At 38.4% G+C, this 12,912-nt stretch overlaps 1 protein-coding gene across 1 annotated transcript in view; it reads right to left on the reverse strand.

The window, feature by feature from the left end:
- Positions 1–292: 292 nt before the first annotated feature.
- Positions 293–12,912, reverse strand: part of LOC113837900 (zinc finger protein 431-like) — a 24,023-nt gene continuing 11,403 nt past the window's right edge. Inside the window, exon 5 of the mRNA XM_035453829.1 lies at positions 293–562. Coding sequence (XP_035309720.1) covers positions 293–562 — 270 coding nt within the window. The remainder of the gene's footprint in view (positions 563–12,912) is intronic.

Genomic DNA, 12,912 nt, shown 5'->3' on the forward strand with positions numbered 1-12,912 from the left:
ACCTCTGGGCAGCATCCATTGGGTTTAGGACCTGCAGGCCACACATGTAACAGGAGTTTCAGTGGAGATACACACTTTTTCCCCATAGCGATACTCTCCTGTTGCAGCATAGGGGCAAAGCTGCTTATTTGTCTCCACCACAGCTGGCTCCTTCTCTGACTTCGTTGGTCACTAAGCTCTGTGGGGGGACTTCAGCAGTTGCTTGCTGTGTTCATATTTGCAGTGGTTTCCATAAACACAGTTCCCTCTTTGAAAATACTTGCACACTACAACGTATGGACTGTCAGAGGGGTCATGGAATATGGAGAGTTATCTCCTTTATTACAAACCTCATGCATAAAATATCTGCAGTTGACCCGTTTCTTCCAGCCCCTCCCCCTTCGCCCACCCCCAGAGCCAGGGCAGTAACTGTGGATATCAGGGTAGGGAGGCCCTTGGCACTGCTGCTGCTCCTGCCCCCGAGGTTTTGGCTGTTGTTTTGGGAACTGCAGTCTCCACCATTACTCTTTATCCCACATGGCGATGGCCCTGGAAATTCAGAGATCACATAGCTCGGGTCCGGCTAAGACGGAGAAGACATCTGAGAGAGGCGAGGAGAGCTTTTTCTATTTCATTTTGATTTGGTCTGATTTGGATTGCTGAATCATCAAAGAGGCTTATTGGCATATAGAAACTTTTCAATTATATGCAGGAGGACAAGGGGAAGGTCCTATGGAGACCAGTAATATAGGAGGGTCTGCAGTAATGCATATCATTGAGATCTAGAAAAGATTATTTTCTTGTGTTGGAGGCATAGCCAGGAACTACAATAATGTTTCTTTCAGCACATTCTAACCCTATGGGAGGTTTGAAAATTATTTGAAGATAAAATACTGTCAACTGTGTGTTAAGAACATACCTCATTAGCTCAGGAGATTTGTCCCTTTCCCCTTTTCTATGGAGCCATCCATATCTCATGATTATCCTTGTTTCCTAGCTTCTCTGGTAGTGTGGATTGTAGGCTGTTAATCCTTTGTTCCATGTATAAAACCCATATGTAAGTAAGTTCTTACCATGTTTGTCTTTTTGTGACTGGGTTACCTCACTCTGGATGCTTTCTTCTGTGAATTTGCCTGTGAATTTTTAGATTTCATTGTGTTTTTTTTCTGTTGAGTAGTATTCCATTGTGTAAATATAGCGTATTTTCTCTATCCATTATTCAGTTCAGGGGCACCTAGGTTTCTTCCTGGCTATGGCTATTACAAATAATGCTGCTATGAACATAGTTGAACAGATTGTATGTATCCTTCTTGTATGAATGTTTATCTTTTGGCCTATTGGTGGAATTGCTGGATCTTGTGGTAGACTGATTGCCATTTTCCTGATGAACCACCATTCTTATTTCCAAAGTGATGGGAAGAGTTTACACTTCCACCAGCAGTGAAGGAGTGTTTTCCTTTCCCCACATCATCTCCAGCTTAAACTCTCATTTGTAGTTTTGATTTTAGCCATTCTGACAGGAGCAATACACTACCTAAGAGTTTTTTTGATTTGCATTTCCCCAATGACTAAGTATATTGAGCACTTTCTTAAGTGTCTGTTAGCCATTTTGATCCCTCTATTGAGAAGACTCCAATTCTGTTTCCCAATTTTTAATTGGATTTTTGGTGTTTTGGTGCTAAGCTTCTTGAGTTCTTTGTATATTTTGGAAATCAGCTTTCTCTCAAATGTATGGTTGATGAATGTCTTTTCCATTCTGTGGGCTGCCATTTTCTCTTGTTGACTATGTCTTTTGACTTACAGAAGATTCTCAGTTTCATCAATTGAGTATATTCTTCGAACAGAATGTCTGATTTCTGCCTGAAAAAGATTGTATTAACTCATGGTTGATATGAGAAGAAGAATTCGACTGAGTTGGCCATATGTCTTAGCAAGTGGGCATTGGCTGCTTAAGAAACCCAGCAGAGTACAAGACAGGGACAAAGCAAAAATGATTATCAAGAAACAATGATTTTCTGTGCATCGGTGGAACATGCCTTTAATACCAGCACTTGGGAGGCAGTGGCAGGAGGATCACTGTGAGTTTGAGACCAGACTGGTCTACAAGATCTAGTTCCAGGAGAGCCTCCAAAGCCACAGAGAAACCCTATATTCAAAAACCAAAATTAAAAAATAAAAACAATACTTCCACATGTTTTTCCTTCAGTACCTAACTTGACTTTCTCTTCTATACTCCCAAAAAGATAGACAATGGTCTGTGGGTAACAAAAAAGTCAGTACATTATCAAATCTCGTTATATTTATGTAACTTAACCACAGCAACACTATTTCATTTATCCATTCTCAGAATTCTTTAAGTCATTAAATCATTTCAACTTTCAGGACTTCTATCATCTTTATAAATTTGGTCTTAATTGCACTTCAAAAGTTTTGGAATATTCATGACTTGTCTGCAGTACGATAGGCGAAGTCTGGTAGTGGTAGTGACTTATTAGTATGGTGGCTGTTGGTTGTGTTTTTATGCTACTGCCCAGTTATCTTGCTTTCAGATGATTGTGGGTCTAGGTGCTGATTTCTCAGTTTTTCTTTGTTGAAAGGGTGTTTTTCCTTGCTTTCTATTTGCTCTCTGATCTTCTGTTCTGTGTGACCTATGGTTGAACTGGGCTTCTCACCACAATTTGCAGGCTGGGGAATCTTGCTCTAGGTTTGGACTTTGTTCCAGCCAGAAGTATCTGCCAAAGTTTGAAACTGTAATAGTTTCAAACTATTACAGTTTGTAATAGTTTGGAAGTGAGGATAGAATCTGTTGATAGTGTTGAAGGGGCATGGAGAGACTGGGTGAGTTATGTGGTCATGTGCCCCATATGGAATTCTGGTAGATGGTGTATCCTTTGTTTGAGCACAAGGATTAAGCTAATGTTGGAGGCTACAACATAGAGATGAGGAGGGATTTGGATTATAAATAGTGTTGGGGGTTATTGAAAGAATGGAGATGGTCCACTAGAGAGGAACCAATGTGTATTTGTACTGCCATGAACTCTGATCCAGAACGGTGTCTTTCTTCAGTTTGCCTACCTGTCTTCTGAAATGTGTGACCTGCAGTTGAGCAGAAGATGTTCATCCAATTTGTTTGTGGGGTCATGGCTTTGAGGGTGGCAGCTAATGGGTTGTTGGACTGTTCCTGGTAATGTAGGTAGTATGGTAGTTTCATGAGGTGGTTACCCACCTTACCTGCTTTTCTGCCTGGTGTGACACTCACATGAAGAAGGGATATCTCCCTGAATTTGGGGCAGGAATACGGACATATTCCTCTTGAGTGGAAATATTTCACATGCTGGTGTCTTTTGGGATTCCTTAATTTGTTTCTTAATTATAGAAAATGTGACAGTCAAGACATTGTCTTGAGTATTAGTAGAGAATTTGGAAATTTGTGATTTGGGGGCTGATATATGTTATGAGAATCAATGAACTTGGAATTAATACACAGTTTCCCCTACCTCTGCTCCTTCCAGCCCTTTCTTCAATAGCCATTCCCCCAAATCAACTTATACTCTGTTTCCCTTCAGAAAAGAGAAGGCCTCCAATGGATGTCAACCAAACCTACCATGACAAGTTGCAATAAGACTAGGCACAAAACCCAAATAAGGCTGATCAAGGTAACTCAGTAGAAGCAAGTGTCCTAAGAGCAGGCAAAAGAGTCAGAGATACCATAAGAGCTACTGCTAGGAATCCCATAAACAAACAAAGCTCAACAACCAAAGAATGTTTGCAGAGTTCCTGACACAGTGTTGTGTAGGCTCCATGATAGCCACTTCACTTGCTCTGAGCCACTATGAGCCTTGTAAGTTCATTCTGTGTGACATGTTCTCCTGTTTTCTGGCATTAGGGAAATGCCCAGATACATGCAAAGATGACCCAAAATAAGATTCTAAGCAACAGTAAAGAGACTATCCTAAATGCCCTTCCCATATAACAAGGTTGATTCCTACCTTATATGCCTTGCTAGAGCCTTCATCCAGTACCTAATGGAAGCAGACATGGACAGCTAAGCACTGACCTGAACTCCAGGAATCCAGTTGTAGAGAGTGATTAGTGATGAGCAATGTATTCATGACCAGGCTGGGGGAGCCCACAGAAATAGGTGACCTGAACATGGAGGAGCTCATGAACTTCAAACTGACAGTTCAGAACCAGCATAGGACAGAACTAGGCCCACTGAATGTGAGAGTCAGTTAGGAGAGGTTGGCAGTCTATGGGGCCTCTAGTCGTGGAAAAGTATATATCTCTAGGGTATGAATGGATATTGGGAGCCCAATCGCCATAGAGGGGTACTCTGTCAGCCTAGACACACTTTGGAGGTTCTAGGCCCTGCCCCATATGATGTGATAAATTATGATGATCCCATATGGAAGTCTTCACCTTTTCTTTTGAGCAGAAGAGGAATGGGATGGGGTCAATGTCGGGTATGGGTGGATGGGAGGGGTAAGGAACTGGGACTGGTATAAAAATTAAGATTGTTTCTAATTCAAATTTTAAAAGATTCAAAAACCTGAAAAAATCATATTTACTAGAATGTTGAACCCTTAAGTTCACCAGGACCTGAGGTCTGAAGGAGTAATTTACCTTCAGCAGAGTAATTTATTTTTCTCGCCTGTCCTGATCACCTATCAAACTGTAGGTTCTATCACAAACCTTCCACAGTACATCAGCTGTGCTCACATCTAAGTCTCAAAATGTTAAAAAAAATCAATGAAGATAATGACTAAGTATCATATGATGAAATTGAAAACACATATAAAGGTTATAACCATTAGGGTCTGACCTCATGCTTAAAGGGAAAATAGAGCTGTTAAGTTAATGTGAGATACACTGACTCTAAATCATGCATTAGTTACATTTATAAGTTATTCAAATCTTGGATATGCATTTTATATTAAATTATGAAGAGTATATTGCAAATAAATATCAGTTGCCCACTGAACTTCAGAAACTCTAAATGTGGTAGGTGTAAGGCTCAAACTCATGTGTCTGTGTCTTATATACTTGTTAATAGGGCATGACAACAAATAAATTGAAAACAGCAAGGTGGAATTGGAAAATTTATCAGTATATAAACCCAAAAGGTGGATCAAATTTAAATGTTTTTGGTTTAACAGTGGAAAGTAAGGATAAGTTGATGGACAATGTTCCTAGAGCAATGAATGTTAACCTTCATGTTGTGGTGATGCCTAACCATAAAATTATCTTTATTGCAACTGAATTACTGTAATTTTGGCAGTGTTAAGAATTGAAATGAAAACATTTTTGGAGATAGAAGTTTGCCAAAGAAATTTCAACCCACAGTTTGAGAATGATTGATTTGATCTCTTACTTTTAATCTATTGAATTTAACCCTTTTATCTAGCTAATATTAAAATTATGTGAAATGGATGAGTGGATGAAGGTAGTTCCTACCATGTGTTCCTACTTTAATTTGAATCTGTAGGACCTATGTTGGGGGGAAGAGCAAATTGACTCCTGAGGGCTGTCATCTGATCTTTTCAGGAAAACTATATAAACATGTAATGTTATTTAAAGTTGTCATATAGCATTATGAACATTATTTACATACCCTCTATAAACAATGTTATCAAAAATAATAAAATGAGCAGACACATAATGTTCAAAATTGAGGGTTCACTTGCAAAATCTGCTGTCTTTGAAGAGGGTAGTAGAATTGTAAATAACATACAAATATGGTAACATAGCAGTTAGGCCAAATCTTCAAGAAAACTTACTTGAACAATTTCAGATCATATACAAAAAACTGAGAGATGTTCAGTGTGTGATGGAAACACACATCACAAAATATTTTTGTGAAACAATATAGAAGCATCCAATGACTATTATAGGAAGGGCTCCTCCATTATTATTTTCCTGCAGTAGGAACACAATACCATGACTCCAAAGTTCACCAATCCAGGGTCACAGGTAATACTGTTGCCATTATTGTTTAGGTCAATATTCTTTGAAAAACAGGGAATTTTGGAATCATTACTTTGTTGCAAACATGAGTGGAAACATAAATACAATGTGTTTTAGCAGGAAAAACTTAAATTTGTATCAATATGAAAACATATTTTTAAGCAAGAGTACAAACATATACAGTGTGGTATAACAGAAATTAAATTAAATTTCTATTAATATATAAAATATTTGAGATTAATAATTGTTTTTAAGTTATAGTATATTTAATAATCTACCCTTTTATCCTAACATTCTTTTATTTCCCTAAATATAACAGTCATCGATGATCCACCAAATAATCAAAAGCCTCCCAACCTCCAACATTGAGAAATATGGAAGTTATGTACTCCAGAGACTTCCTGCTTTCTGTGGATAAAGGCATACTTAAGGGGTCCCTGAGAAAATTTGAACTCCTCTGAAGACCATCAGTAACTTTTTGTTGATTAATATGGCCTATCACGTTCTAGAGGTCTCACTTGCTCTAACCAAATCTATGTCAACCTGGAGCAAATTCATAGCCTCTTCTTTCCTTTGGAAACAGAAGTAGAACTACTTCTCCAAAGCATGTTTGACTCTTATTTGACAAATATTTTTGCTATATAAATTTAAGGCATTCATAAAGCATATAAACTCCTTTATTTCAACATTTGCCTCTTTCAATTCCATTTACAGCTCAAGCTATTTTATTGTAGGCCTTTTAGCCATTTTACTGTTAAAGCAAACATTAGACTGCTATGCTACACAGGATCTTCAGCATGCACTCCCAGATGTCTATTCCTGCCTCTGAGTTTGTCAGAGCAAAGTTTAAAACTCACAACGCAGTCAGAGGTAGGTCACCAACAACTTCATGCAGCCTTCCTAGAGCTCTAGCATTCCCATGATTGTGCTGTGGCTGTCATGAGGTTATCATTACTACTGAGTGCACTGGCTGTTCAAAGGTTCACAATAGGCAGAAACTCATTAAGGATAAACATTTTTTCAGCTTTCTCAGGCCTCATATGGAAATATGGCTCCATGTTAGGTACCAAAGTTTTGCATAATATTTTACTCCTTTAGCTCTTTAGATTTTACCTTTTGGTGAGGGTACCTCCGAGGTCCCAAATAGATACACCGATGCATATTAGTACTTATAAACGCCTGGCCTTTTCTTGGCTTCTTTCTAGCCAATTTTTATTAACTTAAATGTTAACATCTACCTTTTGGATCTAGACTATTACCTTTTCCCATTCTTGGATATCTTACTTTGTGTCCTAATACACTACTTGCAGTGTGGCTGGGTAGCTGGCTCTTACCATCCTCCTCTTCTTTTTATCTTGATCCTTACTTCCAGATTTATCCCTCTATATATACTTTGTCCTGCTACCACAGCATATCCTTTCCCCTGCCTAGCTTTTGAAGAATCACCTGTATGATCATCAGATGTTGCATACAGGCTAAGAATCACAGCTTCGCAAAAGCACAGCATAAACAAAAGCAACACATATTTACTTCATTAAACAAATTTTCCATAGCATAAAAGTAAGACATCTTAAAATCATGTGCTACAGAAACATACGTTACAATATGGCCAGTATCATGATTTCAGTTGCATACATGCATGTGAGATTTCAGAATGCCATTACCTATGATGATGTGCATATCGACTTCACTTCGGAAGAGTGGGCTTTGCTGGATATATCTCAAAAGAAACTCTACAAAGATGTAATGCTAGAGACCTACAAGAACCTCACTGATGTAGGTAAGACTGTATTTTCCTTCATATTTTAAAATGCTAGAATAACTGTTCATAGGTTATTGATGCTATTGTTTAATTTTTTGTAATTTTTTTAGTTCATATTAGGAACAAGCGGCTTCACATGTCAATCCCTTCTTCCTCTCCCTCCCCAATCCCCACCCTTCCCCCACCTACCCCCACCGGATCCACCCTCTACTCCCCAGGCAGGGTAGGCCCTCCACAGGCGATCCCCAAAGTCCACCACAACATCCTGGGACGGGTCTAGGCCCTCCCCCATGTGCCCAGGCCGGGAGTGCATCATTTCACATACGATGTGCTCTCAAAATCCCTTCTTACACCAGGGAAAAATACTAATCCACTACCAGGGGCCCCCTGGAGTGTGGAGGCCTCCTAATTGACATCCATGTTCTGGGGTCTGTATCAGTCCTGTACTGGCCTCCCAGAGAGCAGTCTGGGGTCCATATTCTCCCCCTTGTAGAGGCCAGCTGTTTCTGTGGTTTTCTCTAGCCTGGTACCGACCCATTTAATCTTCATTCCTCCATCTCTGCAGCTAAGTTCCAAAGTTCAGTTCAGTATATATCTGTGGGTGTCTGCCTCTGCTCCCATCAGCCACTGGGTGAGGACTCTAGGATGGCAGAAAATGTAGTCATCATTCTCATTATAAAGGAAGGGCATTTAGGTTATCCTCTCCACCATTGCCTAAATTGTCAGTTGGTGTCACCCTTGTAGATCTCTGGAAATTTCCCTAGTGTCAGATCTCTCCTTGGACTTTTAATGGCTCCCTCTAATATGGTATCTCTCATCCTGCTCTACTCTATTCTTTCCCCATCTGGATATTTCTGCTCCTCCATTTCCTCCTCTCCTCTCTTATTCTCCTCATCTAATTCTGGCATCTTCCTCTTCCCTACCATCATGCTCCCAATTAGCTCAGGAATTATTGCCCCTTCCCATTCCTGGGATCCATCATTTTTCCCTTAGAGTCCTTCTTGTTTCCTAGTGTCTTTGGTGAAGAGGATTGTAGGCTGGTAATCCTTTGCTCTATTCCTTAAATTCATATATGAGTGAGGACATAACATTTTTGTCTTTTTGTGACTGGGTTACCTCACTCAGGATGGTTTCTTCTAGTTCCATTGATTTGCCTGCGAATTTCAAGATTCCACTGCTTATTTCTGCTGAGTAGTACTGAATTGCAAAAATGTATTACATTTTCTCTATCCATTTTTTTCATTTGTGGGGCACCTAGGTTGCTTTCCAGTTATGGCTATTACAAACAATGCTGTTATGAACATGGTTGAACATATGTCCTTGTTGTATGAATGTGCATTAGTTGGGTATATGCCCAAGAGAGAAATTGCTAGATCTTGAGGTAGACTGATTCCCATTTTTTCTGAGCCACTGCCATACTAATTTCCAGCAACAAAGGAGTGTTTCTTTTTCTCCTCATCCTCTCAAGCATATATTGTCATTGGTGTTTTTTATTTTAGCCATTTTGGCCAGTGTGAGATGGTATCTCAGAGTTGTTTTGAGTTGCAATTCTCTGATGGCCATGGATTTTTGAGCACTTTCTTAAGTGTCTTTCAGCCATTTCAGATTCCTCTGTTGAGAATTCTCTATTTAGTTCTGCACCCCACTGTTTGATTTCATTGTTTGGTGTTTTGGTGCCTAGCTTCTTGAGTTCATTGTATATTTTGGAACTCAGCCATCTGTCAGATGTGGGTTTGGTGAATATCTTTTCCCATTCTGTGGGCTGTCATTGTTTCTTGCTGACTGAGTCCTTTGCTTTACAGAAGCTTCTCATTTCCACGAGGTCCCATTTATTAATTGCAGATCTCAATGTCTGTGCTACTGGTGTAATGTTCAGGAAGTGGTCTCCTGTGTCAATTCGCTCAAGGGTATCTCCCATTACACTTCTAGAAGATTCAGTGTGCCTGGATTTACGTTGAGATATTTGATCCTTTTGCACTTGAGTTTTGTGCATGGTGACAGATATGGATCTATCTGCAGTCTTCTACATGACCAAATCCAGTTGTGCCAGCAACATTTGTTGAAGATGCGATCTTTCTTCCACTGTATAGATTTAGCATCTTTGTCAAAAACAAGGTGTCCATAAGTGCTTGGCTTATTATCAGAGTTTTCAATTCGATCCCATTGGTCTATCTGTCTATTTTTGTGCCAATACCAATCTGTTTTCAGAACTATGTCTATAATAGAGTTTGAATTCAGGGATGATGATGGCTCCAGAAGTTCCTTTATTGTACAGAGTTGTTTTGGCTGTTCTGGGTCTTTTGTTTTTCCATATAAAGTTGAGTATTGTTCATTCAAGGTCTGTGAAAAACTGTGTTGGGATTTTGATGGGGATTGCCTTTGATCTGTAGATTACTTTTGGCAAAATTTCCATTTTTAATATTCTGATTCTACCTATCTAAGAGCATGGGAGATCTTTCCATTTTCTGGTATCTTCTTTAATTTTTTTCTTTAAAGACTCAAAGTTCTTACTGTACGGGTATTTCACTTTTTTGATTATTGTTAATAAAGATATTTTATGATGCTTGTGGATATTGTGAAGGGTGATGTTTCTCTGATCTCTTTCTGATTGCATTTATCATCTGTATATAGTAGGGCTACTGATTTTTTGAGTTAATTTTGTATCCTGCTAATTTCCTGAATGTGTTTATCAGCTGTAGGAGTTCCCTGGTAGAGTTTATCATATCACTTATGTAGACTATTATATCATCTGCATATAGTGAAAGTTTGACTTCTTCCTTTCCAATTTGTGTCCCTTTGATTTCTTTTTCTTGTCCTATTGCTCTAGCTAGAATTTCAAGTACAATGTTAAAGTGATAAGGAGAGAGTGGACAGCCTTGTCTTGTTCCTGATTTTAGAGGAATCGCTTGAGTTTCTCTCCATTTAGTTTGATGTTTGGTGTCCGTTTGGTGTATATTGCTTTTATCATGTTTAAATATGTTCCTGTTATTCCCATTCTCTCCAAGATCTTTATCATGAAGGGATTTTGGATTCTGTCAAAGGCTTTTCAGCATCTAGTGAGATGATCATGTGGTTTTTCTTTTTCAGTTTGTTTATATGGTGTATTACATTGATGGATTTTCATATGTTGAACCATCCTTGCATCCCTGGGATGAAGCCTACTTGATCATAGTGGATGATTTTTCTGATGTGTTCTTGGATTAGATTTGCCAATATTTTGTTGAGTATTTTTGTATTGATGTTCATGGAGGATGTTGGTCTGGAGTTCTCTTTTTAACTTGTATCTTTGTGTGGCTTGGGTATCAAAGTGAGTGTAGCCTTCTAAAAAGAATTTGGCAATGTCCCTTCTGCGTCTATTGTGTGGAATAATTTGAGGAGTACTGGAAGTAGCTGTTCCTTGAATTTATGGTCGAATTGCACAGTGAAGTCATCTGGCCCTGGGCTTTATTTGGTTGGGAGGCTTTTGATGACTGCTTCTATTTCATTAGGGGTTACAGATTGATTTAAAATTATTATCTGTTCTTGGTTTAATTTTGATAAGTGATATCTATCAAGAAAACTGTCCATTTCCTTTAGATTTTTTAATTCTGTGCAGTACAGATTTTCAAAGTATGTCCTGATGATTCTCTGGATTTCCCAGTGTCAGTTGTTATATCCCCCTTTTCATTTCTGATTTTGTTACTTAGCATGCTCTCTCTCTCTCTGCCTTTTGGTTAGTTTGGATAGAGGTTTGTTTATCTTGATGATCTTCTCAAAGAACCAACTCTTTCTTATGTTGATTCTTTGTATTGTTCTCCTAGTTTCCATTTTATTGATTTCAGCCCTTAATTTGATTATTTCATGGTGTCTGTTCCTCCATAGTGAGTTTGATTCTTTTTTCTGTAAAGCTTTCAGTTGTTCTGTCAAATCTCTAGTGTGATATTTCTACAGTTTCTTCATGTGGGTACTTAGTGCTGTGAACATTTCTATTAGCACTGCTTTCAGAATATCCCATAAATTTGGGTATGCTGTGTGTATATTTTCATTGAATTCTAGGATGTCGTTAATTTATTTTTTATTTCTTCCTCAACCCAGGAATGGTGCAATTGTGTGTTATTCAATTTCTATGAATTTGTAGGTTTTCTGCAATTTGTATTGCTGTTGAATTCTAACATAAAACATGGTGATCTGATAAGACACAGGGGGTTATTTCAAAACTTTTGTATCTGTGGAGGTTTGCTTTGTTGCAAATTATGTGGTCAATTTTAGAGAAGGTTGCAAGTGATGCTGAGAAGAAGATATATTCTTTTGTGTTTGGATGGAATGATCTATAAATATGTGTTAAACCCAGTTGTCTCATAACTTCTGTTATATCCTTTGTTTCTTTTTTAAGTTTCTGTCTGGTGGTCCTGTTTAGTGGTGAAAGCAGAGTGTTGAAGTCTCCTACTATAAGTGTGTGTGGTTTTATGTGTGGTTTGAGCTTTAGTAATATTTCTTTTACAAATGTGGGTGCCTTCATATTTGGGGCAGAGATGTTCAGGGTTGAGACTTCATCTTGATGAACTTTTCCTGTAATGAGTATGAAATGCCCTTTTTGTCTCTTTTGATTGATTTTAGTTTGAAGTCTAAGTTGTTAGATATTAGTATTGCTACAGCAGCTTGTTTCTTGGGCCCATTTGATTGGAAAATATTTTCCCAACCCTTTAGTCTGAGGTAACTCCTGTCTTTGAAGTTGAGTTGTGTTTCCTATATACAGCAGAAGGATGAATTCTGTCTTTGTATCCATTCTGTTAGCCTGTATCTTTTTATGGGCAGGTTTAGACCATTGACATTGAGGCATATTAATGTCCATTGATTGTTGGTTCTTGTTTGTTTTGGATTTATTGTTGGTGGTGTCATTGTGTGTGTATTTCACCCTCCTGTTTATTTTTGTGTTTGGTAAAATTGGATTATTTATTGCCTGTGTTTTTGTGATAGTAGTTGTCTTCATTGGTTTGGAGTTTCCCTTCTAGAACTTACTGTAGTGCTGGATTTCTGGATATGTATTTTTAATGTCTGGTTTTGTCATGGAATATCTTGTTTTCTCCATCTATAGTGATTGAAAGTTTTGCTGGGTACAGTAGTCTGGGTTGGCATCCATGTTCCCTTCGTGTTTGTAGGATATCTATCCAGGACATTCTGGCTTTCCAAGTTTCCCTTGAGAAGTCTGGTGTGATTCTGATAGGTCT

The sequence above is a fragment of the Cricetulus griseus genome, unplaced genomic scaffold (genome assembly GCF_003668045.3).
Source record: "Cricetulus griseus strain 17A/GY unplaced genomic scaffold, alternate assembly CriGri-PICRH-1.0 unplaced_scaffold_34, whole genome shotgun sequence".
Lineage (NCBI taxonomy): Eukaryota > Metazoa > Chordata > Mammalia > Rodentia > Cricetidae > Cricetulus > Cricetulus griseus.